Source organism: Mustelus asterias, chromosome 18 (assembly GCF_964213995.1).
Source record: "Mustelus asterias chromosome 18, sMusAst1.hap1.1, whole genome shotgun sequence".
Lineage (NCBI taxonomy): Eukaryota > Metazoa > Chordata > Chondrichthyes > Carcharhiniformes > Triakidae > Mustelus > Mustelus asterias.
In genome coordinates this window covers 11,517,075-11,544,837 of record NC_135818.1, presented here as the reverse complement: position 1 = coordinate 11,544,837, position 27,763 = coordinate 11,517,075, and the positions used below count along the sequence as shown (strand labels likewise).

General features: G+C 47.7%; 1 protein-coding gene across 1 annotated transcript in view; it reads right to left on the bottom strand.

Moving 5' to 3' along the window:
* cox16 (cytochrome c oxidase assembly factor COX16) overlaps positions 1-14,105 on the bottom strand; it is a 64,617-nt gene extending 50,512 nt beyond the window's left edge. Inside the window, exon 1 of the mRNA XM_078233353.1 lies at positions 13,897-14,105. Coding sequence (XP_078089479.1) covers positions 13,897-13,947 — 51 coding nt within the window. The 5' untranslated portion in view covers positions 13,948-14,105. The remainder of the gene's footprint in view (positions 1-13,896) is intronic.
* Between the last annotated feature and the right edge of the window lie 13,658 nt (positions 14,106-27,763).

Sequence of the window (27,763 nt, the reverse complement as noted above, 5' to 3'; positions counted from 1 at the left end):
TTTCTCCACCCAGAGAGTGGAATTCACTACCATAGAAAATAGTCGAGGTCAACACATTGTGAGATTTCAGTAAATTAGATATAGCTCTTGGGGCTAAAGGGATCGAGGGATATGGGTGGATGGCAGGATCAAGATATTGAATTTGATGATCAGCCTTGATCATAATGAATGGCAGTGCAGGTTTGAAGGGTCGAATGGCCTACTCCTGCTTCTAGTTTCTATGTAAGACATGATGTGGAGATTCTGGCATTGGACTGGGGTGGGCACAGTAAGAAGTCTCACAACACCAGGTTAATGTCCGACAGGTTTATTTGGAATCACAAGCTTTTGGAGCGCTGCTCCTTCATCTGTGGATTGGAGAAGTAGGTTTCACAAACATGGCATACATAGACAAAGGCAGATCAGGCCTGGGCTTGTAAAATCCTACCAACTGTCCTGGCTTGAGACAATTCACACCTCTTTAACCTGTGATTATCCCTCTCTCCACTTGCACTGTCTGTAATTGCAAAGACTTGATTACCTGTAAAGACTTGCATTCCAACCATTATCTTGCAATTGTGTCTTTGTCTATATATGCCGTGTTTGTGAAACCTACTTCTCCACTCACCCGATGAAGGAGCAGCGCTCCGAAAGCTCGTGATTCAAAGTTAGACGACCTACTGTCCATGAGAAAGAATCATTACAATGATTACTTAATTGACAAGGAAGGTTGAAAGATAATTTTTGGTGCAGATAAGGCAACGACACCAGGTTAGGAAAAAGACCTGAGATAGAGGGACACCCAAAGAGCTCCTCACCACCAAATCACTGAGCTTGGACACACGTCTAAAGGGAGGTTAACAAAGGAAAAATCACTGAGAAAGTCGCTCACAAACACTGGACAGCATTATCAGGAACCTGAGTGAAAACCAGTTACAAGATGTGTGGGGCTCAGGGAACTGGGAAGGAAAAAAAAGCCGATAAAAGTGACAAAGCAATTATCAAAATCTGCGAGGATGATAAATAGGAGTGCTGACTGCTGCTTTCATTTTTATCACCAATATAATTTGCAGCAGCTTAGGGGGAAGGTAGTGCGGAATAAGATTTACAATTGGGCTGACATGACGACTCTCAACTTTATCGACCCTCAACTTTATCGACCGCAAGGTAAAGCCACTGCCAAAGGCAGAATAGAATTTACATCCCTCAAAGCATCACACAGGGGCTTACAGAGAAAAATCAAAAATCAAAACTGCCTCTGAACATGAAGCATCCTTTGCAATGGCTACCAGCTCTATCGACGTGTAGCCAGTTTTCTCAGTTCCCAATCTGTGTTCAACCCGGTGATGAACTGAAAATATTCCAGAAATGCAGCACAGTGCAAAGTACAGTAAGAAGTCTCACAACACCAGATTAAAGTCCAACAGGTTTATTTGGTAGCACGAGCTTTCAGAGCGCTGCTCCTTCATCAGGCGAGTGGCACTCCACTTCCCTGAAGGGGCAGCGCTCCGAAAGCTCGTGCTACCAAATAAACCTGTTGGACTTTAACCTGGTGTTGTGAGACTTCTCACTCTGCCCACCCCAATTGGGCAGAGTTACAAATTGTGGTTTTACACAAGACAAGATTTGGGAAACTTTATATATTCAATCATATTCTGGGACAAAACGATAGACCGCCCCTATTTTAGCAAGTGGATAAATTACTATTGTTTCCTTGACTTACATTTCTTGGAGGCACTGACCCACGATGGATACTAGGGAACCCACAATTTGGTTTTGCCCCACCCCGACTCACTTATATTTCTGATCAGAACTCTGCCTGCGGACCAGCCTGATTGCCAGGCTTGATCACCAATCGGGTGGGACGCTGGTCAGTGCTGTTCGAAGCAGCTGACAAGTCCATGGTGAGGGTGGGTTGAATGGTGAAGGTTGATCAGAGTGGTTCATCCAGAGGTGTGGGGAAGGAGGAGGAGTCAATCGAGTGGGATGCCAATCTGGGGGAGAAGGCTATATAGCGCACTATACAGACAAAACATACCGTCCATAGAGTACATAGGGAAGAGGGGGAAGGAGAGGGTGCAGAATATAGTGTTATAGTCATAGCTAGGGTGTAGTTTGGACCAGGGAGCGGCGCGGGCTTGGAGGGCCGAAAAGCCTGTTCCTGTGCTGTATTGTTCTTTGTTCAGGAGAACTTCCTTGCTCATCTTCATAAAGTGGGATAAAGTCCAGGATCACCAGAGTCATCAGGAACAGAAATAGGATCTGAATCTATTCTTGTTAGGAGAATACAGGATTCCTGTGAAAGGAATCACTGGGTGGAAATGGAGTTCTCTCATTTTGTGCTAATGCAGTAACTGTTTCACATTTGGATTTAGCCTCCGGAGTAAATTGTCACCAGCTCAGTGGTGGCACAGAGGGGGTCTGGGTAACTGTCAAACAGACAAAAAAGAGCTGGCAGGTAGTTCAGAGAACCATGCGCCTGGTGCCATGCAGGACTGAGCACATAAATAGGAGGCTAGAGATGAACACATAGCTGGAGAGATGATACAGGAGGAAGGGCTTTAGATTCTTGGGACATTGCGATCAATTCTGGTGAAGGTGGAAACTGTGCTCAGTTTGCGGATGACACAAAAATAGGTGGGAAGGCAAGTGGTGAGGATGACACAGAATCTACAGAGGGATATGGAGAGGTTAGATGAGCGGGCAAGAACTTGGCAGATAGAATCGTAGAATCATACAATGCAGGGGGAGGCCATTCGGCCCATCGAGTCTGCACCGACCACAATCCCACCCAGGACCTATCCCATAACCCTATGCATTTACCCTGGCTAGTCCCCCTGACACTAAGGGGCAATTTAGCATGGCCAATCCACCTGAACCACATATCATTGGACAGTGGGAGGAAACCGGAGCACCCGGAGGAAACCCGCACAGACACGGGGAGAATGTGCAAACTCCGCACAGACAGTGACCCAAGCCGGGAAGTGAACCCGGGGCCCTGGCGCTGTGAGGCAGCAGTGCTAATCACCATGCCACCCATGGAATATAATGTAGGAAAACGTGAACTTATGCGCTTCAGTAGGAAGAATAAAGGAGCTGAATATTATTTAAATGAAGGAAGACTCCAGAAAGCTGCAGCTCCGAGGAATTTGGGGGTCCTTATATATCAATCACAAAAAGTAAGCTTAGCAGGTAATTGGGAAGGCAAATGGAATGTTGGCCTTCATTTCAAAGGGAATGGAATATAAAATAGGAACCTCTTGCTAAAACTATACAAGGTACTAGCTAGACCACACCTGAAATACTGAGAGCAGTTTTATAGAATAGAATAGAATCCCTTCAGTGCAGGAGGCGGCCATTCGGCCCATCGAGTCTGCACCAACAACAATTCCACCCAGTCCCTATCCCTGCAACTCCACATATTTACCCCGCTAATCCCTCTAAGCAATGCATTCTGGGACACTAAGGGACAATTTAGCATGGCCAATCAATCTAACCCGCACCTCTTTGGATTGTGACCGGAGCACCTGGAGGAAACCCGTGCAGACATGGGGAGAATGTGCAAACAGACAGTGACCCGAGCCAGGAATCGAACCCAGGTCCCTGGAGCGGTGAGGCAGCAGTGCTAACCACTGTGCCAATGTGCCGCCCCAATTGGTCCACTTAACTAAGGAAAGATATACTGGCATTGGGGGCAGTCCAGAGAGGGTTCTAGATTGATCCTGGGCGTGGAGGGATTTTCTTATGAGGAGAGGTTGAGTAGATTGGGCCTGTACTCATTGAAGTTTAGAAAAATGAGAGGTGACCTTATTGAGATATATAGGATTCCCAGAGGGCTTAGTGGGGTAGATGCTGAGAGTTTGTTTCCTCTCGTGGGAGAGTCTAGGACCAGAGGACATAATCTCAGAGTAAGGGGCTGCCTTAAGACAGAGATGAGGAGGAATCTCTTCTTGTAGGGGATAGTGAATCTGTGCAATTGTACACCGCAGAGGGGTTGTAGAGGCTGGGCTATTGCATATGTTCAGAGCGGAGACAGACAGATTTTTAATCAGTAAGAGAATCAAGGGTTATGGGGATAAGGCAGGAAATTGGATTGAGGATTCTTATATCAGATCAGTCATGATCTCATTGAATGGTGGGAGCAGACTCGATGGGCCGAATGGCCTACTTCTGATCCTATGGTGCACGCTGGGCAGGTTGCACCTCAATGTGGCCAGGACCAATATCCTCATGGGCAGGTTTGCTATTGGGGAGGGTTTGAACTGTCTCAGCAGAGGGAATGAGAGGCTCAGTATAGATTTATGAGTGAGTAAAGCAGAGTTGGAAATGGCAAACAGAAAATTAGCAAGAGTCTGGAAAGCAGAGCAAACAAAGGTTGAAAAATAGGCCAAAAAAAGGCATGAGGTTGTACTGAAATGCAAAGAATGGAGGTGAATACAGCGGCTGAGTTGAGGATTCATTGTGCTGATGAATGGAAGTATCATTTTGTTTACCAATTACTGAAACATGGTGTTAGAGAGAGGCAGGAACTGAAGCTTTACATTCCTGGTTACAATCTACACAACCTCTCCTCATTAGAAAATCCCTCCACGCCCAGGATCAATCTAGTGAACCTTCTCTGGCCACTAACGCCAGTATATCTTTCCTCAGATAAGTGGACCAAAACTGCTCTCAGTATTTCAGGTGTGGCCTAACTAGTGCCTTGTAGCAAGAATCCCTTATTTTATACTCCATTCCCTTTGAAATGAATTACCTGCTGAACGTGCATGCTAGCTTTTTATGAACTAGCGAAGGGGATAAAATTTGAGGTGAGGTGAAAGTATTGATTAATGAAACCATTACAGCCATGACAGGGGATGATATATTAAAGGGATCATCAAATGAGCCTGGGCGGCACGGTGACACGGCGGTTAGCACTGCTGCCTCTCAGCGCCAGGAACTCGGATTCAATTCCCGGCTTGGGTCAATGTCGGTGCAGAGTCTGCACGTTCTCCCCGTGTCTGCATGGGTTTCGTCCACAGTCCAAAAGATGTGCTAGTCAGTTGCATTGGCCATGCTAAACTCTCCCTCAGTGTACTCGAACAGGCGCCCAAGTGTGGCGACTAGGGGATTTTCACAGTAACTTCATTGTAGTGTTAATGTAAGCCTACTTGTGACAAAAATAAATTTTTTAAAAACTACATGCTTGAAAGGAACAAAAAGGGGGGAATGGCCATGCTGTGAGCATGGTATAGATCTCCGAGGAAGATCAAAGTTCAAATTTCTGACAAATGCAAAAAACTTAAACTTAATTTAAGTTTAAAGTTTATTCATTATTGTCACAAGTAGACTTACATCAACACTGCAATGAAGTTACTGTGAAAATCCACTAATGAGGAAAGACTAGTGGAGAAATTTCAATTATTCTAAATAACTGAGGTACAGTTAGTGTAAAAGATACAGAGGGCATATTCAGGCATGTGGCACACTCAACAAGATTTGCAGTGAGGTGTGGGGTGGTGGCTTTGTTTGATTTGATTTGATTTGATTTATTATTGTCACATGTATTAACATAGTGAAAAGCATTGTTTCTTGCGCGCTATACAGACAAAACACACCGTTCATAGAGAAAGAATAAAGAGTTTGAGAGCTGGACAGGTGAAAGAGTATTTTTGTCCCCGCACGTAAAAGGATTGAGAACGAGAAGGCGCAGATTGAAAGTGATCTGGAAAAAAAGCCAATGTAATGTGAAAATAGACTGTTTTCAAAGAACGAGTGGTTGGGGTCTGGAATGCACTGCCTGGAAGTGTGATGGAGGCAGGTTCATTTGACGCATTCAAGAGGGGATTAGATGCTTACTTGAATAGAAACAATGTGCAGGGAGACGGGGAAAAGACAGGGGAATGGGACTAAGTCACGCTGCTCGTTCGGAGTGCCGGTGCAGACATGATGAGCCAAGTGGCCTGCTTCTGCACAGTAACAATTCTGTGACAGTCATCATAATTCAGTTAGATTTAATTTAGATATGAAAAAGGGAAAAAAATGAACGGGAATAAGGGTTCTAAACTGGGGAAAGGCCAACTTTATTGAGCTGAGAAGTGATTTAACAAGAGAGGACTGGAACAGTTACTTGAAGGTAAATGGGTGTCAGAGCAGTAGGAGGCAGTCAAAGAAAGACTCGAGTGCAAAGCAAACGTGTTTTCACAAAAGAAAAGGGCAAGACAGCCAAATCTGGAGCCCCCTGAATAACAAGGCATGTAGAGGGGAAGGCAAGAAAATAAAAAAGGGAAGCTTGCGTCAGACACTGGGAGCTCAATACTGCAGAAAGCTTAGATGAGTACAGAAAACGTAGGGGTGAAATTCAGAAAGGACATTAAGAAAGCAAAGAGGGGGCATATATAAATGCTGGCAAGTAAAGTCAATAATAAAACATCCAAGTACATAAAGGATAACTAAGGAAAGAGTAACCAGTGTGTGAAGACGGAGAGTGTGGGTAAGGTTCTTAATGAACACTGTGCAGCGATTTTCACAAGGGAGGGGGTTGACAATGACATGGTAGTTAACGAGAAAATGTGAGAAATAGTTGTTGGGACGAACATTGTGAGTGAGGAAGCTTTAAAGGGGGCTGACACTTCTTCTTGAAGCTTATTTATTTATTAGTCACAAGTAGGCTTACATTAACACTGCAATGAAGTTACTGTGAAAATCCCCTAGTCGCAACACTCCGGCGCCTGTTCGGGTACACTGAGGGAGAATTTAGCATGGCCAATCCACCCAACCAACACGTCTTTCAGACTGTGGGAGGACACCTGAGCACCCGGAGGAAACCCACGCAGACACGGGGAGAACGTGCAGACTCTGCACAGACAGTGAGCCAAGCCGGGAATCGAACCACTGTGAACCGTGCCACCCTTAAAAATTGGTGTCAGAATGGGAAAGACTGATTAGTTTTGGAGAGGGGAAGAGTAAAAACAATCCTTTTTTAAATAAAACCTCGCAACAAATTACTAGCCGCAAGAAAGAGAATCCGTTGTTTTGATTCATTGTCACGTGTATGGGATGCAGTACAAAGTATTGTTTCTTGTACATTGTACAGACAAAACATACTGTTCATAGAGTACATAGGGGAGAAGGAAAGGAGAGAGTGAAGAATGTAGTGTTACAGTCATAGCTCGGTTTTTGGGGTTGGACAGAGACAGGACTTGTCCCTTTACTTCGTACTCTGCTACTTTTCCTTCGGCCCATGTCCAACCATTGTTGCCCCCTGTGATGCCTTGAGCTAGGGTTAGAGAAAGATCAACTTAATATGAGGCAGGTCCATTCAAAAGTCTGATGGCAGCAGGGAAGAAGCAGTTATTGAGTCGGTTAGTATGTGATCTCAGATTTGTATATATTTTTCCCCAGAGGAAGGACATGGAAGAGAATATGTCCAGGGTGCATGGGGTCCACGTCCTAAAGACGTGCTGGTTAGGATGCATTGGCCGTGCTAAATTCTCCCTCAGTGTACCCGAACAGGCGCCGGAGTGTTGCGACATCGGGGATTTTCACAGTAATTTCAGTGCAGTGTGAATGTAAGCCTATTTGTGATACTAATAAATAAAAACAATTCAGCCTATTACTCAGTAGTAGTAGAGTTGGGCACAATTTTGTATTTTTAAAAGCATTTAGACGGTTAGATGGGTATAGAGGGATTTGGGTCAAACGCGGGCAATTGGGACTTTCGTAGTGGTTTAAAAAAACGGCAGCATGGACAAGTTGGGCCGAAGGGCCTGTTTCCATGCTGTAAACTTCTTTGACTCTCTGACTCTATTGCATTCTGCTGCTTCCGTTCCTATCCTTCATTAGGACTGGTGAAGGAGACAGCGTGTGTGTTGACCAAGACCTCTGATGCTCTGCTGACCGCTCCGAGCTCACCCCTCAGGTAATTTGCCCAGTCGGAGATTTCCCACTGGGGCACACCCTGGGCCAATGTTTCTAGTTCATGGGTGGGAGCACAATTACCTTATTTGTAGTCAATTATTTTCTATCAAGAGCAGCTGCCAACGCAGTATCTAATGTTTGACTGTGCTTCACGACCTTGATAAGCAATAACACACAGACACTCACACACACACGAGAATGTTAATGACTGCAGCCATTACTGCAGGGTTATTGAGCAATAACTCCTCAGTTAATTTCTGCACTGTGAGTTTTTGTGCCAATTTAATAATTTTTCTGGTTTTCATTTTAAAAGGAGCTCTGCAGTTGCTTGCATTTGCAGAGTGCAATTGTGTGTGAAAACCGCTTTCAGTTGTCCAAGGATATTTTCGTTCACGCCACCGCAACAAATAGTACAGGTGCACTCAACAGCTCGAGGCCAAGAAACCCCAATTAGACTCCAGACCAGCCAGTGCCATTTTATCATCAGACTTGTGGACTTATTTTGTGCTTCAAGTCGAACACATTTTAACGCTTGAAGAACATTATAGTCATTCAGCTGAACCAGGGAACTCTCAACAGCCTCCAATGCGAATTACCTGCTGGAGTTCCGGCAACTTCATTAAATTCATAGATGGTATTCATAGAATCCCGACAGTGCGGAAGGAGGCCATTCAGCCCATCGAGACTGCACTGACAACAATCCCATCCAGCCCGATCCCCGTACCCCACACCTCTGACACTAAGGGGCAATTTACCATGGTCAACCCTCCTAACTTGCACATCTTTGGACTGTGGGAGGAAACCGGAGCACCCGGAGGAAACCCACGCAGACACGGGGAGAACGTGCAGACTCCACACAGAGAATGACCCAAGGTCGGAATTGAACTGGGTCCCTGGCGCTGTGAGACAGCAGTGCTAACCACCGTGCCGCCCTTCTAAGATTTGACTAGAATAGAATCCCTACAGTGCAGAAGCCATTCGGCCCATCGAGTCTGCACTGACCACAATCCCACCCAGGCCCTATTCCAGTAACCCCGCACATTTTTAATAGAAACATAAAAACCCTACAGTACAGAAAGAGGCCATTTGGCCCATCGAGTCTGCACCGACCACAATCCCACCCAGGCCCTACCCCCATATCCCTACATACCCAATAATCCCTCTAACCTACACATCTCAGGACACTAAGGGGCAATTTTTAGCACGACCAATCAACCTAACCCGCACATCTTTGGACTGTGTGAGGAAACCGGAGCACCCGGAGGAAACCCACGCAGACACGAGGAGAATGTGCAAACTCCACACAGACAGTGACCCAAGCCGGGAATCGAACCCAGGTCCCTGGAGCTCTGAAGCAGCAGTGCAAACCACTGTGCTACCGTGATGTTTACCCTGCTAATCCCCCTGACACTAAGGGGCAATTTAGCGAGGCCAATCAACCTAACCCGCACATCTTTGGATTCATTAAATGTAATGTACAACCGATGGCAGAGCAGGTTCATGGTCTACCCCGTTTGTGTTTGTCGGAAATCGCAAGACCGCCTGCTTAGAGTGAATTCTCAGCCAGCAAATACCAGCCAATGCTCCAAGCTCAGAGTAGCAGAATACAGGTGGGTGGGTTTCTTAATTGAAGCTAAATCGGAAGCATGTTCTGATGTATTCAACTTTACAACAAATGAGAAACAAAGCAGCTCTTTACTTATACAGAGATCAATTTTTATATGCAGAAATGGAACGTGGTACTTTAATGTTAGTGTCTGGCGCAGTGACAGGGGTTGTTGCGTGTGCAAGAAATGGCTGATTCTTCTGATGCCTGGCCACCCTCGTTACTCGAGCAGCTACCGGAGAGGCCAATGAGCGGGAAGGAAGGTGAAAAGGAAACTTAGGCACCACCAAAACCACAATCATTCCCCTAACCAAAGATGAGCCATGGCCATTTCTCTGTCAGAGGCCCAAGACTAATCACTGTACAGGTCTGAAGCGACTGGAGCCAGTCTTTGCACTCATGACTTCTACTCCTTCCAACCCAACCCAGTAATCAGCCCACAACAAGCTAAGCGGTTACGAGCCCCATACCCATGGGGATTATTCATGTAAGAACTTTTCTCCCGCCAGTATATATATCAATCAGGATCCCTAGCCGAACATCAAAGCACTGGAGCATATGGACTTATCCTGATTCAATGCAGAGGTAAAGCAACTAACATGATACTGATATCAAATAATTATTCAAAGAGTGAATCTATTGTGGAACTGCTCAAAAATGAAGTACATTTTGTTGTGATAGCTATGCCTTTGTCATCCTACCATTTAAAAGCTCTGTGTCAACGTTAATGACATCCCCACTAATGTCAGGCAGTGCCGTCCATCCTGAAATGTTTTAGTAGCATTCTCCAATTAATGTAACAATCTATGACAATAGAAAACTTTAGGAACTGTTTGTGTGTGCGTATCTGTGCCTGTGTGAGAGAAAACTTGTGTGCGTATCTGTGCGAGAGAAAACGTGTGTATATGTGTGCATGTGTGTGAGAAAACGTGAGTGCATATCTGTGCTTATGAGAAAAATCATGTGCGTGCATATCTGTACGAGAGAGAGAAAATGTGTGCATATCTGTGTGTGAGAGAAACCATGTGTGTATATGTGCATGTGAGAGAAAACGTGTATATCTGTGTGTATGTGAGAAAACGTGAGTGCATATCTGTGCTTAGAGAAAACATGTGCGCGCATATCTGTACGTGTGAGAAAATGTGTGTGCATATCTGTGCGAGAGAGAAAACATGTGCATATCTGCGTGAGAAAACATGTGTGCATATCTATGCGTGAGAAAACGTGTGTATATCTGTGCGTGAGAAAACGTGTGTATATCTGTGTATGAGAGAGAAAACATGTGTGTATATCTGTGTGTGAGAGAGAAAACATGTGTGTGGATGAGTGTGTGTGCGTGTACATATCTGCCCGTGTGCAAGCATACAAGCACACACACACGCACATGTCTGGCCACCAAGTGGTAACAAAGAGCAACTTTGTTCTGTCCCTCCCCATGCCATCTTGTGGACTTTATTCAAGCTGATCCTGCTTAGCTTTCTCTATTTAAAAACATTTTTCTCCTTTTCTTTAAAATATATTTTCTTTTATGCCTGCAAGCTGTGATCTTCCTCTGTTGCTTTGCTGGAGTGGGAGAGCTTCCCGGTCAGCCAGTCCTGCAGAAGACAACGGCAAACCACTGCAGTGCTTTGCCAAGCATAACCATGGACCAACCCAATGGAAACCCATGGTCGCCAACGTCCCTTTGGGCATGGCAACTGAAGGAGGAGAGGGAGATAGATGTTGTGAGGCTTTTCATCAAGAACAAGAATACCAAATTTCAAACAATGACAACAGCTCATGCTACAGGAAAAAGGGGTGCTGATTGGTTGGCAAGTCGACTTTGATTGGTCGAGGCATCAGCCTTGCACCTTTTCACAATCACCCGGGAGTTTGGGGAGCCATGTTGCTTTCTCCATGACAACATCTCAGCCAATCAGATGACTTGCCAACCAACCAGCATCTTTTTCTCCTTGTAGTACAAACTGTTGTGACCATTTGAAATTTGGCATTCTTGGGTTTGTCCTGACGAGTGCAAGACAAAAAGTTTCAACAACAATGTCTTTCCTCCAAGAAACATTCAAATTCTGTACTGTCAAACAACCAGCAAGTTGTCTCCAAAACCAATCAGACTTGTGCTTGTTCTGAATTCAATTACATCGATTCCACGGGGTCAAAGGTGCGAGATTTCACCGACTTCACGAGTTTGCGAAGCCTCCTTAATCAATGGCTTCCAGTCCAACAATACTTCGATTTTAAAATTCTTATCCTCGTTTTCAAATCCTTCCCCATTGCCTGCACAAACTGGAATGCAGAGGTCAATCGCAGGGTTTGCGTGGCTGGAAAATGTTGCAGACATTAGGCCGGGAAAGACCATGGGAGAATTTGAAAACAAGGATGAGAAGTTTAAAACAGCAGCAATATTCAGCTAAAATCTAACAGAAGGGTTATAACACGGGAGATCATTCAATGTGGAAAATCCATGCTAGCGCTCTCCAGGACTCCCACTCTCCTGTCTTTCCCTCGCAGCCTGGCAAATCTTGCCTCTTCAAGTAATTAGCTAATTCCCTTTTAAAAGTCATGATTGAAATTTTCTCCACCACACTCTCAAAGCAGTGCATTCCAGATCCTAAACATGTTTTTTTTTAATTCGTTCACAGGATGTGGACGTCGCTGGCTGGGCCAGTATTTATTGCCCATCCCTGAGGGCATTTAAGAGTCAACCACACTGCTGTGGATCTGGAGTCACATGTAGGCCAGACCGGGTAAGGACGGCAGATTTCCTTCCCTAAAGCCATTAGTGAACCAGACTGGGTTTGCTGACAATGGTTTCATGGTCATCATTAGACTTTTAATTCCAGATTTTTATTAAATCCAAATTTCACCATCTGCCGTGGTGTGATTTGAACCCGGCTCCCCAGAGAATTACCCGAGGTCTCTGGATAATAGGGAAGGCAAATGGAATGTGGACCGATATATTATAAAGAATGTTACTGTGCTAATGACTCTACATTATACTTGCAACAAGGCCAGCATTTTATTTGAGAACTTTGGTGCCCTGAATGGATTACCGTTCAGTTCTGCAGACGGGATCTGACCAAGGCTCTGTAACGCTGAGCCGTCTTCAGGACTGTAACATGACCAGGGAGGCAGATAGATTCAGGAAGAAAGAGGGACAAGAACCATGGTCTAGTGTGGACTGAATTCAACTTACAGCAGCGACTAAAACTGGAAGCAGTTTAAAAATTGCAAGAAATACACAAAGAAACAAATATTAAAGCATTTGAAAGTTCTTCATTGTCTGACTATCCCCTCTTCAACTCCCAATTTCTCTGTCCCCACCACCCACCCCCTACCCTCCCCCCCTAACCCCTACCCTTCCCCCCCCACCTAACCCCTACCCTTCCCCCCCCACCTAACCCCTACCCTTCCCCCCCCACCTAACCCCTACCCTTCCCCCCCCACCCCCACCTAACCCCTACCTCCCGCAGCACCCCCCACCTAACCCCTACCCTCCCCCACCTAACCCCTACCCTCCCCCACCTAGCCCCTACCCTCCCCCGCCCCCCACCCAGCCCCTACCCTCCCCCGCCCCCCTCCCAGCCCCTACCCTCCCCCGCCCCCCTCCCAGCCCCTACCCTCCCCCGCCCCCCACCCAGCCCCTACCCTCTCCCGCCCCCCACCCAACCCCTGCCCTCCCCCCACCCAACCCCTGCCCTCCCCGCCCCCCACCCAACCCCTACCCTCCCCCCACTCAACCCCTACCCTCCCCCCACCCAACCCCTACCCTCCCCCGCCCCCCACCCAACCCCTACCCTCCCCCGCCCCCCACCCAACCCCTACCCTCCCCCGCCCCCCACCCAACCCCTACCCTCCCCCGCCCCCCACCCAACCCCCCCCGCCCCCCACCCAACCCCCCCCCGCCCCCCACCCAACCCCCCCCCGCCCCCCACCCAACCCCTACCCTCCCCCGCCCCCCACCCAACCCCTACCCTCCCCCCACCCAACCCCTACCCTCCCCCGCCCCCCACCCAACCCCTACCCTCCCCCCACCCAACCCCTACCCTCCCCCCACCCAACCCCTACCCTCCCCCGCCCCCCACCCAACCCCTACCCTCCCCCGCCCCCCACCCAACCCCTACCCTCCCCCGCCCCCCACCCAACCCCTACCCTCCCCCGCCCCCCACCCAACCCCTACCCTCCCCCGCCCCCCACCCAACCCCTACCCTCCCCCGCCCCCCACCCAACCCCTACCCTCCCCCGCCCCCCACCCAACCCCTACCCTCCCCCGCCCCCCACCCAACCCCTACCCTCCCCCACCCCCCACCCCCCACCCAACCCACCCCCCACCCAACCCCTACCCACCCTCCCAGCCCTTCCGCTCCCCCAGTCCCCACCCCCACCTAGCCTCTCCCTTCCCCCTCCCCACTCACCAACATGGGCAGCCCGTATTTCAGGGTCCTGCTCCGGCTCAGGGGAGACATTGACCCGGGGCCCGGTTTGGGGGAGTGGTGGTGGGGGTGGGTGGGGGTCTCTGTCCGGCTGTCGGCAGCGAGAGTCTCTCCTCCCGGGAGGGACCGGCAGCAGAAAGTCAAACTCCGAGTTTCATCGCCGGGGGAGGTTTCTAAGCGCTGCACCCGTACTTCCGGTGCGGGCTGTGCAGCGAGGAATTGGGTCCGGGCGGCGGCGCGGGCGGGGACATTGGGGCCGGGAGAGGGTGAGACACAAGCTCAGCTCAGAGTCACTCAGTGACTGCTCCCCTCATCCAACAGCTTTCTCACTCTGTAGACTGGAGATCATTGGTACACAATAAGTGTAAGGAAACTATAGAATCCCTTAAGTTTATTTATTATTGTCACAAGTAGGCTTGCATTAACATCGCAGTGAAGTTACTGTGAAAATCCCCCAGTCGCCACACTCTGGTGCCTGTTCGGGTACACTGAGGGAGAATATAGCATAGCCAATGCACCTAACCAGCACGTCTTTCGGACTGTGGGAGGAAACCGGAGCACCCGGAGGAAACCCACGCAGACATGGGGAGAATGTGCAAACTCAGCACAGACAGTGACCCAAGCCGGGAATCGAACCCGGGTCCCTGGTGCTGTGAGGCAGCAGCGATAACCACTGTGCCACAGACAGTGAAGAAGGAGGCCATTCGGTCCATCAATTCAGCACTGACTCTCTGAAAGAGCATCTTATCCAGGCCCCACGCCCCCCCCCGCCCCCACCACCCCATAACCTCGCACATTTACCACGGCCAATCCGCTGAACCCACACACCTTAGGACTGTGGGAAAACGTGCAAACTCCACATTGACAAGTCTCTGGCTCGATGAAGAGTGCAAGTGGAGGGTGTTGAATGTGCTAGCATGCCATAGTAATGTAAAGATGCTGGGCACAGCAAGAGGCAAAGTAGGATTGGAGAACATCACTGCCCACTCTATGATGTACAGAGTCACAAGATAATAGACTGGAAAGAATCAGTTGCATGAAGCAGCACCATGCATGATAGCCATAACTGGGATCTGTGCATCGATAAAGATTAACAATAAATAGTTCATGTTCAAGCATACAAATCTGGGCAGCACGGTAACACAGTGGTTAGCACTGCTGCCTCACAGCGTCAGGGACCTGAGTTCGATTCCCGGTTTGGTTCACTGTGTGGAGTTTGCACGTTCTCCCTGTGTCTGCGTGGGTTTCCTCCGGGTGCTCTGGTTTCTTCCCACAGTCCAAAGATGTGCGGGTTAGGTGGATTGGCCATGCTAATTGCTCCTTACTGTCAGCGGCTTAGTAGGGTAAATAAGTGGTGTTATGAGGATAGGGCCTGGGTGGGATTGTGGTTGGTGCAGACTCGATGGGCCGAATGACCTCCTTTGGCACTGTAGAATTCTATGATTCTGTCCTATGATCTCATCATTGAGACAGTAAACAAATCCATAAGGTAACATGGTGCTCAGTGGTGACCCATAACACAACAGAGGGTGTTCCAAGAGCAGCACCAGGCATACCTGAGAATGAGGTGTCAACGTGGTGAAGCTACAATACAGGACTACCTGCATACAAACAGCAGAAGCAGCATGTAATAGAGCTAATAACGATCCCACAGCCAACAGATCAGATCTAAGCTCCATAGTCAGTGATGGGGGGAGCCCAGTGCATCAACAGCAGTGCAAAATACAAGGCTGAAGTATTTGCAACTATCTTCAGCCAGAAGTGCCGAGTTCAACAGTGTGCGTGCTTGTACTCTCTTGCATTTCTCAGAGTTCGATGTGGCGGGAGACGCGCCATTTCCTTTTCAAACTTCTTCCAATTGTTGGTGATGTTTTTGTCAAAGGGGAGCAGGTCGATGCGACGAAAACCCTTGTGCCACCTCAGGCAACTGCTGACACCATGGAGTTGCTGGGTTGTATGGAGAGGATGACAAACGACTAACAGGTTGAACTACTGAGTTAGCAGCTCCCATGCCGTGGCGGCATAGTGACACAGTGGGTTAGCACTGCTGCCTCACAGCGCCAGGGACCCGGGTTCAATTCCAGCCTTGGGTCACTGTCTGTGCGGAGTCTGCACATTCACCCCGTGTCTGCGTGGGTTTCCTCCGGGTGCTCCGGTTTCCTCCCACAGTCCGAAAGACATGCTGGTTTGGTGGATTGGCCGTGCTAAATTGTCCTTTAGTATCCAAAGATGTGTAGGTTAGTTGGATCAGCCATGATAAATGTGCTGGGTTATTGGGACAGAGTGGAGGGGAGGGCCTGGGTGGGATACTCTGTCATAGAGTCAGTGCAGTCCCGATGGGCCAAATGGCCTCTTTCTGCACTGTAGGGATTGTATGGTTCTAATCCATAAAGTGATGAAAGTAGTTGCAGCCCCTCCCATTACGGCTAGCAGACTTTCAGTTTGTAGCCATTATTATGTATGTGTGTGCACAGGGAGAGGGGGGGTGGGGTTCGGGGTGGTGTGCAGTCCAGAGTCTGTGTCCGCTATTTCTATCCTCCACCAGTGGTCACCCTACGCACGTTGCAATCTCCCCGCTTGTTTTCAGGCCTGATCCAATGTTACTTGCTGAAGCTTTAATAACCTTGTACTATTATATCCAAACGGTAGATGGCAGTATGGTAAAATAGGAACAACAGCAGGGGGGCACTCAGAACTGGATAGAGTGGACGTGGGGAAGATGTTTCCATTAGGAGAGACTAGGACCTGAGGGCACGGCCTCAGAGTAAAGGGACAACCCTTTAGAATCGAGGTGAGGAGGAATTTCTTCAGCTAAAGGGTGGTGAATCTATGGGATTCATTGGCATAAAACGCTATGGAGGCCGGGTCATTGAGTGTATTTTAGGCACAGACAGATAGGTTCTTGATTGATCAGGAGATATGGGGAAAAGGCAGGAGAATGGGGATGAGAAAGATATCAGCCATGGTTGAATGGCGGAGCAGACCCGATGGGCCAAATGGCCAAATTCCGCTCCTATATTTTACGGTCTTAACTGCATTTATATAGCACCAGACCAGGTCTCTCAGAAAGGCCTCAAAGTGCATTGTGTGATGTCACACAGGCAAGCACCTTCAGAGTTTCATATCCAAGCTGTGGTCACCTCACTATAAGAAGGATGTGGAAGCGCTGGAAAGAGTGCAGAGGAGATTTACCAGGATGCTGCCTGGTTTGGAGGGTAGGTCATATGAGGAAAGGTTGAGGGAGCTAGGGCTGTTCTCTCTGGAGCGGAGGAGGCTGAGGGGAGACTTAATAGAGGTGTATAAAATGATGAAGGGGATAGATAGAGTGAACGTTCAAAGACTATTTCCTCGGGTGGATGGAGCTATTACAAGGGGGCATAACTATAGGGTTCGTGGTGGGAGATACAGGACGGATATCAGAGGTAGGTTCTTTACGCAGAGAGTGGTTGGGGTGTGGAATGGACTGCCTGCAGTGATAGTGGAGTCAGACACTTTAGGATCATTTAAGCGGTTATTGGATAGGCACATGGAGCACACCAGGATGATAGGGAGTGGGATAGCTTGATCTTGGTTTCAGATAAAGCTCGGCACAACATCGTGGGCCGAAGGGCCTGTTCTGTGCTGTACTGTTCTATGTTCAATGTAAGCTTTCAGAAACAAAAGCAGAAACCCTTCCCCTCAGCTGCAACACGATCCATCAAATAATCACCTGCTTTCAGAGGCCAAGGATTTGTACTTCAAATGACGAATGCAGAATGAAACGCAGCAGCTGGAGCTTATAACATTTTAGACAATTATATTTCAAGCTTTTAGTGGTAGCTGAAAAGAAATAAGATTTATAAATGCAGCCCTCATCATTCACAGTCGGTGTTCAGGCAAGTTTGCTCATGTTGAGCACCGGACAGGTTGATAAATGCAGTAATTATGTTCAGTGCTTTGTGAAGCCTCCTCACTGCTCTGCACAGCCATGTCACTGTTGGAGGACTTTGCCACTTAACTATCAGAGTGCTGGTTACGTCCCTGGGATGAAGCTTCTCCCCAGTAGTTCATAGAATCATAGAATTCACTACCGTGCAGAAGGAGGCCATTTGGCCCATCGAGTCTGCACTGACAACAATCCCACCCAGGCCCTATCCCCGTAACCCCACATATTTACCCTGTTAACCCCCGATACTAGGGTCAGTTTAGCATGGTCAATCCCCCAGCCGCCACACTCCTGTTTGGGGCACACTGAGGGAGAATTTAGCCAGGCCAATGCACCTAACCAGCACGACTTTGGACCCCTGTGGGAGAAAACCGGAGTGCCCACCCACGGAGAACGTGCAGACTCCACACAGACAGTGACCGAAGTCAGGAATCCAACCCATGTCCCTGGAGCTGTGAGGCAGCAGTGCTAACCACTGTGCCACCGTGCCGCCTGTAAAACAGGAGAGGAAATGTTTAATAACTTAAATTTAATACTCAATCAGCTGCAATCTGATCACAACAATAAAGGGGTCAATTTCACAGGTGGGGGCCCGTCCCCAGAGCTGGCCCGCCTAAAATCAGTTCAAAATGGGAAGACTGTACTGAGTGGCCCAAAATGACTGCCACACTTAATACGGTGATTAGCACTGCTGCCTCACAGCGCCAGGGACCTGGGTTCGATTCCGGCCTCGGGTCACTGTCTCTGTGGAGTTTACACATTCTCCCCGTGTCTGCGTGGGTTTCCTCCGGGTGCCGAACATAATTACTGCGTTTATCGACCTGTCCGGTGCTCATCATGGGCAAACTTGCCTGAACACCGACTGTGAATGATGAGGGCTGCATTTATAAATCTTATTTCTTTTCAACTACCACTAAAAGCTTGGAATATAATTGTCTAAAATGTTATAAGCTCCAGCTGCTGAGTTTCATTCTGCATTCGTCTTTTGAAATACAAATCCTTTGCAGATGATTATTTGATGCATCGTTTCCTCCCACAGTCCGAACGACGTGCTAGTTGGGTGCATTGGCCGTGCTAAATTCTCTCAGTGTACCCGAACAGGCGCCGGAGTGTGGCGGTTGGGGGATTCTCACAGTAACTTCATTGCAGTGTTAATGTAAACCTACTTGTAACACTAATAAATAAACTTTACTTTACTTGATTGGCCGTGCTAAATTACCCCTCAGTGTCCAAAGGTGTGTAGGTTAGCCATGGTAAATGCGTGGGGTTACAGGGATAGGGCGCCGGGGGGGTTCTGTGTAGGATGCTGTTTTGGAGGGTTAGTGCAGACTCGATGGTCCAAATGGCTTCCTTCTGCACTGTAGGGATTCTATTATAAAGCAGCACCATTGTAATTGGTGCTGGTAAATGGGACTGGTAAATAGTTAACAGTGATTGTCTAAAATAATCGGTGTCCGTGGTGAGCATGAATGGTGTCAATAGCAGACGCAGCAAAGGTAAGTGGTGTTTCCATTTTAACAGCTTTTAGTCCCAATGTGCAGACTTCCAAAGTATAATTAGAAAAGAGCTGTAGCTTTAAAGAGCGTTCAGCGTCATCACCGTACCTTTTTCACAGAGCTTTCAAATAAAATCACTTCCCTCCTTTCACGCTTAGACTCAGTGAGTCACGAGAGCACTGAAGGAAGCCAATCTACTTATCAACTCCATTGCAGCTCTCTGGAGCAATCCAGTCAGTCCCGCTCTGTCCCAAGGCTCTGTAACTTTATTTCTCACCAGGGCCCATCCAATTTCCTTTTAAAACCATTCATCAACTCCACTGCCATCACCCGCATAGGCAGAAAGTTCCCACTCTCTGCTGTAAAAAAAGGTTCTTCCTCACATCTTCCCTGTGTCACCACCAGAGTATATGCAGGTCTCTCACTGCCTGTGATCAGTATGTTCTGTACAGAAAGAAGTGTGTGTTTTCTTACCCTTGTATGTGGACGGCACAGTGGTCAGCACTGATGCCTCACAGCGCCAGGGACCCGGATTCGATTCCCGGCTTGGGTCACTGTCTGTGCGGAGTCTGCACATTCTCCCCACATCTGCGTGGGTTTCCTCCGGGTGCACCAGTTTCCTCCCACACTCCAAAGATGTGCAGGTTAGGTGGATCGACCATGCTAAATTGCTCCTCTGTGTCGGGGGATTAGCAGGGTAAATACATAGAGTTATGGGGATAGGGCCTGGGTGGGATAGTTGTCGGTGCAGGCTTGATGGGCCAAATGGCCTCCTTCTGCATTGTAGGCATTCTATGTATTAAATAATTGAGCAGCAAGTTTTTGTGATTTAAAAGAATAGATAAGGTTATTTATTTTCATGCAACTTTATACACACACACACACACACACTTGGCCTCACTCACGCACATATCCGCACACACGGAGATGGGATACAGATGAAGATTGTGAACTTTTATAGATTATAGTTATCTCAGTCTCTGATTGATAGCCTCTGCTCTCCCATGCGGCAGGCCTGTGGTCTTTTGAATGTATTTGACGATTGAAAGTTGAAATGAGAGTCTTCCAAAGCAAAAAGTTCACAGAAGTTGTGAGGTTTCTTGTAGTGGATAGCTGGGTGGTTGGATCTCAGGCAAACTTTCAGCAGAAGCAGGCTTCGTATTCTGGCCACCAGATGTCTCACAGTCTGTTTCTGAGGTCGGTTCACAGATGGGCTGAAGTGATGCTTCTGGTGGCTTTAGTGGAACGGCCTGCACACAGCTCCCAGCTAATCTTTTAAAAAGACCAAAGAAAACACATGTCACTGTGTAGCTTGTGTGACATGAATCCAAGATCCCAGTTGAGGCTGTCCTCATGTCACACTACTGTTACCCCCCGCCCCCCCCCCCCCCCCCCACCCACCATACTGCCTGGGCTTGCAAAATCCTACCAACTGTCCTGGCTTGAGACAATTCACACCTCTTTAACTTGTGATTATCCCTCTCTCCACTCGCACTGTCTGTACCTGTAAAGACTCGCATTCCAACCATTCTTCACATTCCAATCTGTAATTATCTTGCGATTGTGTCTTTGCCTCTATATGCCATGCTTGTGAACCTACCTCTCCACTCACCTGATGAAGGAGCTGTGCTCCGAAAGCTCGTGATTCCAAATAAACCTGTTGGACTTTAACCTGGTGTGAGACTTCTTACTTGGATAACTTAACAGTGAATCTTCTGCACACATCAGCATTTCCCTCATTTCATTTATTCCGCTTATCATTTTAAACATGTAATTGCCATTCCCTTAAATCCGACTTGACAACAGACGGAATCTTCCCAAACCTGTGGGGTCAGGTTTGAAGACGGGACAGGACCCCACCATCCCTGGAACCCTTCTGATAAACCTCCCTCTGCACCCCCTCGAGGACCCTCCCATCCTTCCGAAAGTATGGTGACCAGAACTGGACTTAAAACTGTAGTTGCGATCCAACCAGATGCATACAGGTGTTCAGCATAGCTTCCCAACTTCAGCAAAGGATTTAAAAAGAATCTGTGAGTGTATCAGGTATTGAACACACTGGCTGGAATTCTCTGGCCATTCACGCCGCACCGGCCGCTGCCAGAGAGGACTGAGAAGTTGGTGCTCAGCCAAATCCCTGTTCACTGCGGCGGAACCGGAACATCTCACCAAGATCTATCTGCCCAAACAGCTATCGAGGTAGTTAGCTGTTAAGAATTATACCTTGTCATGTTTAAGTATTTTCAATTGGTAAAAGTTATGCTCATTCTGTTTGTTGTATTTTAACTGTGTTCTTAAATAAAGTTTGTTTTGGTAAAAGCTCCCTAGTGGGTCACTTGAATCGTACCTGAAGTGAAACACCTTTTGCTCACCCTAATGCCAAAATCAAAAGGAAAAGTTCGGGTCTAGGTTAACTTCATAACTTACCTTGGAGTTTCTGATCTCGTCCCTAACAGTAGGAAGGATCAAGCAGTGTGACAATATAGGAAACAGCAGTCAGTACCTTCCATTTGGATATTGATAATGACTTGTTCTCGGATTTTTCACAGCAGGCAATAATTGAACTGTAATATTGTAAATCTTGAGGATCCTAAAGGGATCTATTGGGGTGAATGGGATCCAAGGTTATGGGGAGAAAACAGGATTAGGCTATTGAGTTGGATGATCAGCCATGATTGTGATGAATGGCGGAGCAGGCTCGAAGGGCCAAATGGCCTCCTCCTGCTCCTATCTTCTATGTTTCTATATTTCTATGTGGATGTAAAAGTGGAACGGTACAGCATATATATATCCAAATGCAAGTTATTCATTATCATTTGCTGTTTCCAAACTTGGTGAGATCTGTAATCCTGCTCTCAAAGAATCCTACAGTGCAGAAGGAGGCCATTCGGCCCATCGGGTCTGCGCCGACAACAATCCCACTCAGGCCCTATCCCCATAACCCCATGTATTTATCCTAGCTAGTCCCCCTGACACTAAGGGGCAATTTAGCATTTCCAATCCACTCAACCAGCACATCTTTGGACTGTGGGAGGAAACCGGAGCACCCGGAGGAAACCCACGCAGACACGAGGAGAATGTGCAAACTCCACACAGACAGTGACCCGAGGCTGGAATTGAACCCGGGTCCATGGCGCTGTGAGGCAGCAGTACTAACCACTGTGCCACCGTGCCGTCCAATGAAGGGGGTCACCCAGACTCGAAACGTTGGATCTATTCTCTCTCCACAGATGCTGTCAGACCTGCCAAGGTTTTCCAGCATTTTCTGTTTTTGTGGTCTATAATCCTTCACCTTGCTTTCTCAGTTTAGAAATGTGAAACTGCCTGTATCAGTACATTTATGTTTAGAAAAACTGATTTTTTAAAAATGTAGGTTTTAATGGTCCCCTTAAATCCTTATTGTGAAATAGATTGTAGGTCTCACCAATGAATGAATGATTTGAAAGCAAAATATCGCAGATGCTGGAAATCTGAATTGTATTAGCCATGCTAAATTGCCCCTTAGTGTCAGGGGGACTAGCTAGGGTAAATGCATGGGGTTACGGGGATAGGGCCTGGGTGGGATTGTGGTCGGTGCCGACTCGATGGGCTGAATGGCCTCCTTCTGCACTGTAGGGATTCTATGGATTCTATGGAAAACAAAAAGTGTTGGACGTAGCCAGCGGGTCAGGCAACATCTGTGGAGAGAAAAAGTGTCAACATTTCAGGTCAAGATGACTTTTCATCAGTGCTGGTGGAAGGTCACCGAGACCTGAAACGTTAACAATGAATGATTTCATGTGGATTTTAGCACTGACATGTATGTGAGTAACACTGATGTGATAAAAGTTATTTATTAGTCTGCAATTATTTACAAGGCTTACATTAATGCTGCAATGAAGTTACTGTGAAATTTCCCAGTTTGCCACAGTCCGGCGCCTGTTCGGGTCAATCCCCGTAACCAGCAATCTCCAATCTTAATCATAGAAACCCTACAGTGCAGAAGGAGGCCATTCGGCCCATCAAGTCTGCACCTACCACAATCCCACCCAGGCCCTACCCCCACATATTTACCCGCTAATCCCTCTAACCTACGCATTTTAGGATTCTAAGGGGCAATTTTTAGCATGGCCAATCAACCTAACTCGCACATCTTTGGACTGTGGGAGGAAACCGGAGCACCCGGCGGAAACCCACGCAGACACGGGGAGAATGTGCAAACTTCACACAGACAGTGACGCAAGCCGGGAATCGAACCCGGGTCCTTGGCGCTGTGAGGCAGCAGTGCTAACCACTGTGCCACCGTGCCCTGATGATGTTTCACAGCATGTCACAGGGTGCAAAAGGAGGCAGCTGCTCCTTCCCACAATTTCTTTGTTGGTGTGTAATTTAACACAGGCCGGTCAACTTCACATGTTCGATAATATGTGTTCTTTTATAGTACTGTTTTAAAATTTATTTATTGGTGTCACAAGACACCTAGATAACAAGGACACCTATGTCAGACTCTTATTTATTGACTACAGCTCAGCCTTCGACACTATTATTCCGACGAGACTCACCTCCAAACTCCGTGGCCTGGGGCTCAGCTCCTCCCTCTGCAACTGGGTCCTGAACTTCCTAACCTACAGACCGCAATCAGTAAGGATAGGCAACAACACCTCCTCCACAATCATCCTCAACACCGGTGCCCCACAAGGCTGTGTTCTCAGCCCCCGACTATACTCCTTATACACCTATGACTGTGTGGCCAAATTCCCCTCCAACTTGATTTTCAAGTTTGCTGATGACACCACCATAGTGGGTTGGATCTCAAACAATGACGAGGTAGAGTACAGGAAAGAGATAGAGAATCTGGTGAACTGGTGCAGCAACAATAATCTCTCCCTCAATGTCAACAAAACAAAGGAGATTGTCATCGACGTTAGGAAGCATAAAGGAGAACATGCCCCTGTCTACATCAATGGGGACGAAGTAGAAAGGGTCGGGAGGTTCAGGTTTTTAGGTGTCCAAATCACCAACAACTTCTCCTGGTCCCCCCATGCCGACACTATAGTTAAGAAAGCCCACCAACGCCTCTACTTTCTCCGAAAACGAAGGAAATTTGGCATGTCAGCTACGACTCTCTCCAACTTTTACAGATGCAACACAGAAAGCATTCTGGTTGTATCACAGATTGGTATGGCTCCAGCTCTGCCCAAGACGGCAAAAATCTACAAAGGGTTGTGAACGAAGCCCAATCCATCACTCAAACCAGCCTCCCATCCATTGACTCTGTCTACACTTCCCGCTGCCTCGGAAAAGCAGCCAGCATGATCAAGGACCCCATGCAGCCCCGACATATCCCTTCCACCTTCTTCCGTTGGGAAAAAGATACAAAAGCTTGAGGACATGTACCAACTGACTCAAGAACAGCTTCTTCCCTGCTGCCATCAGACTTTTGAATGGACCTACCTCGCACGAAGTTGATCTTTCTCCACACCCTAGCTATGACTGTAACACTACATTCTGCACCCTCTCCTTTCCTTCTCTATGTACGGAATGCTTTGTCTGTATAGCGCGCAAGAAACAATACTTTTCACTGTATGCCAATGCATGTGACAATAATAAATCAAATCTAAGTAGGCTTACATTAACACTGCAATGAAGTTACTGTGAAATTCCCCTAGTCGCCACACTCCGGCACCTGTTCAGGTACACTGAGGAAGAATTTAGCATGAACAATCCATCTAACCAGCATATCTTTTGGACGGTGGGAGGAAACCAGAGCACCCCGGGGGAAACCCATGCAGACACGGGAAGAACGTGCAGACTGCACACAGGCAGTGACTGAAGCTGGGAATCAAACTCATGTCCCTGGGGCTGTGAGGCAGCAGTGCTAACCATTGTGCCACCCTGTAGCTCTTTCTGATGCATTGGTATTCAGGTGACCAGCATGAAATCCATTATGCAGCGAGAGACACCCCGGGACCACTGCGGACCGAGATACTCTGTTCAGCATCAATTTCTGCTGTGCGCAGAGGGTTATTCACAAGGTCTTTTCTGCAGAGGAATGACAACATGTGTAAATGCTAATTAAGACAATCGGAGAACATCTTTATTGAGTGATGACCTGCATGTGATTGCCAAAAGATTAGTGATGATAAATTAATGATCTGCATACAATTAATAAAATTACCATCCTGAGATATTTAAATTTTTAAATGTCTGTATTTACATAATGTCACCATGTGCAAACATCTCAGTTCTTTGTGTAATGAATCAGTCTGTGACTGTGCCGTGACTGCTTCTACAGAGGGAACGTGACATCCATTCTGTATCAGTAACACTCCATCAGCAGCAACAGGGTGACTCCAAACTCATGCTATCCATGAGACCCATTTGCTCCCTTGACCCTTTTGGGAAGTCATGATGTGGAAATGCCGGCATTGGACTGGGGTAAACACAGTAAGAAGTTTAACAACACCAGGTTAAAGTCCAACAGGTTTATTTGGTAGCAAAAGCCACACAAGCTTTCGGAGCTCCAAGTTGGAGCTCCGAAAGCTTGTGTGGCTTTTGCTACCAAATAAACCTGTTGGACTTTAACCTGGTGTTGTTAAACTTCTTACTCCTTTTGGGAAGAGGCAGTGGTGTAGTGGTATTATCACCACTTAGTAATCCAGAGACCCAGGGTGATATTCTGGGGACCTGGATTCGAATCCCACCCACGGCAGACGGTGAAATTTGAATTTGATTAAAAGTCCACTGATGACCATGAAACCATTGTTGTAAAAACCCATCTGGTTCACTAATGTCCTTTAGGGAAGGAAATCTGCCATCCTTACCTGGTCTGGCCTACATGTGACTCCAGATCCACAGCAATATGGTTGACTCTCAACTGCCCTTGGGTAATTAGGGATGGGCAATAAATGCTGGCCAGCCAGCGACGCCCATGTCCCATAAAAATGAATAAGTGAAAACAAACTCCCAAAGCCACTGTCCTCAACTCCTCTTCCTGGCTCCCTATGTTAGCTGATATTGTTAATGGTTCTATCTCCTCAGCTCCTGTCTCCCTCTCTTTCAAACCTACCATGATGGAATGGTTGCAGCCAAAAGAAAACGGCCATTCAGCCCACTGAGACTCTGCAAGCCCTCTGCAGGTGTAATTTAGCTAGTCGCACTCCCCACCCTTTTCCCTCAAAAAACAAAGCTTTCTCCCCCCACTCTTGCAAAATACACCCAACTCCGACTGCACTTTCCTTAAATCTGCTGTCCACTCCCAAATCCGTGACAGTTGATGCCTGGAACTCCATCCCTGACTCCCTCCAATTAAGTTTGCCAACCTTGTTTTCAAATCCCTCCATCATGGCCTTGCCCTTCCTTATCTCCGCAGCCTCCTCCAGCCTGACGAGATTATAGAATCATAGAATCCCTCCAGTGCAGTAGGACGCCATTCGGCCCATCAAGCCTGCACTGACCACAATCCCACCCAGGCTCTATCCCCATCACCCCACATAAATACGTGCTAATTGGGCGGCACGGTGGCACAGTGGTTAGCACTGCTGCCTCACAGCATCAGGGACCCGGGTTCAAATCTGGCCTTGGATCACTGTCTGTGTGGAGTTTGCACTTTCTCCCCATGTCTGCGTGGGTTTCCTCCGGGTGCTCCGGTTTCCTCCCACAGTCCAAAGATGTGCAGGTTATGCTGAATGGCCATGCTAAATTAACCCTTAGTGTCAGGGGATTAACAGGGCAAATTTGTCAGGGGGATTAATTCGGGTAAATGCATGGGGATAGGGCCTGGGTGGGATTGTGGTTGGTGCAGTTTGATGGGCTGAATGGCCTCTTTCTGCACTGTAGGGATTCTATGAAGCCCTGGAAGCATCTATGAAAACGGAGATAATATTCAAGTAAAGCACAAAATTGTTGCCGGTCAGGTCAGAGTAATAAAATGCACAATCCAAAGGTAAATAGAAATCATAGAAACCCTACAGTACAGAAAGAGGCCATTCGGCCCATCGAGTCTGCACCGACCACAATCCCAACCAGGCCCTACCCCCACATCCCGACGTATTTTACCGGCTAATCCATGCATCCCAGGAAATTAAAGGGCAATTTTTTAGCATGGCTAATCAACCTAACCCGCACATCTTTGGACTGCAGGAAGAAACCGGAGCACACGGAGGAAACCCACGCAGACACGAGGAGAATGTGCAAACTCCACACAGACAGTGACCCAAACCGGGAATTGAACCCAGGTCCCTGGAGCTATGAAGCAGCAGTGCTAACCACCGTGCTACCATGCCGCCCATAAATGAAGCAGTTCTACAACAAAGTAGTCCTGTCCAGGGACTAATGTCATGCTGCATGCACACTTCCCTTCCAATAGCAAAAATGCTACTCAAGAGTCATATACTGGAATTTTACCACCTCGCTCACCTCAGAATCAGGGTGGGTGAGCCTCACAGAA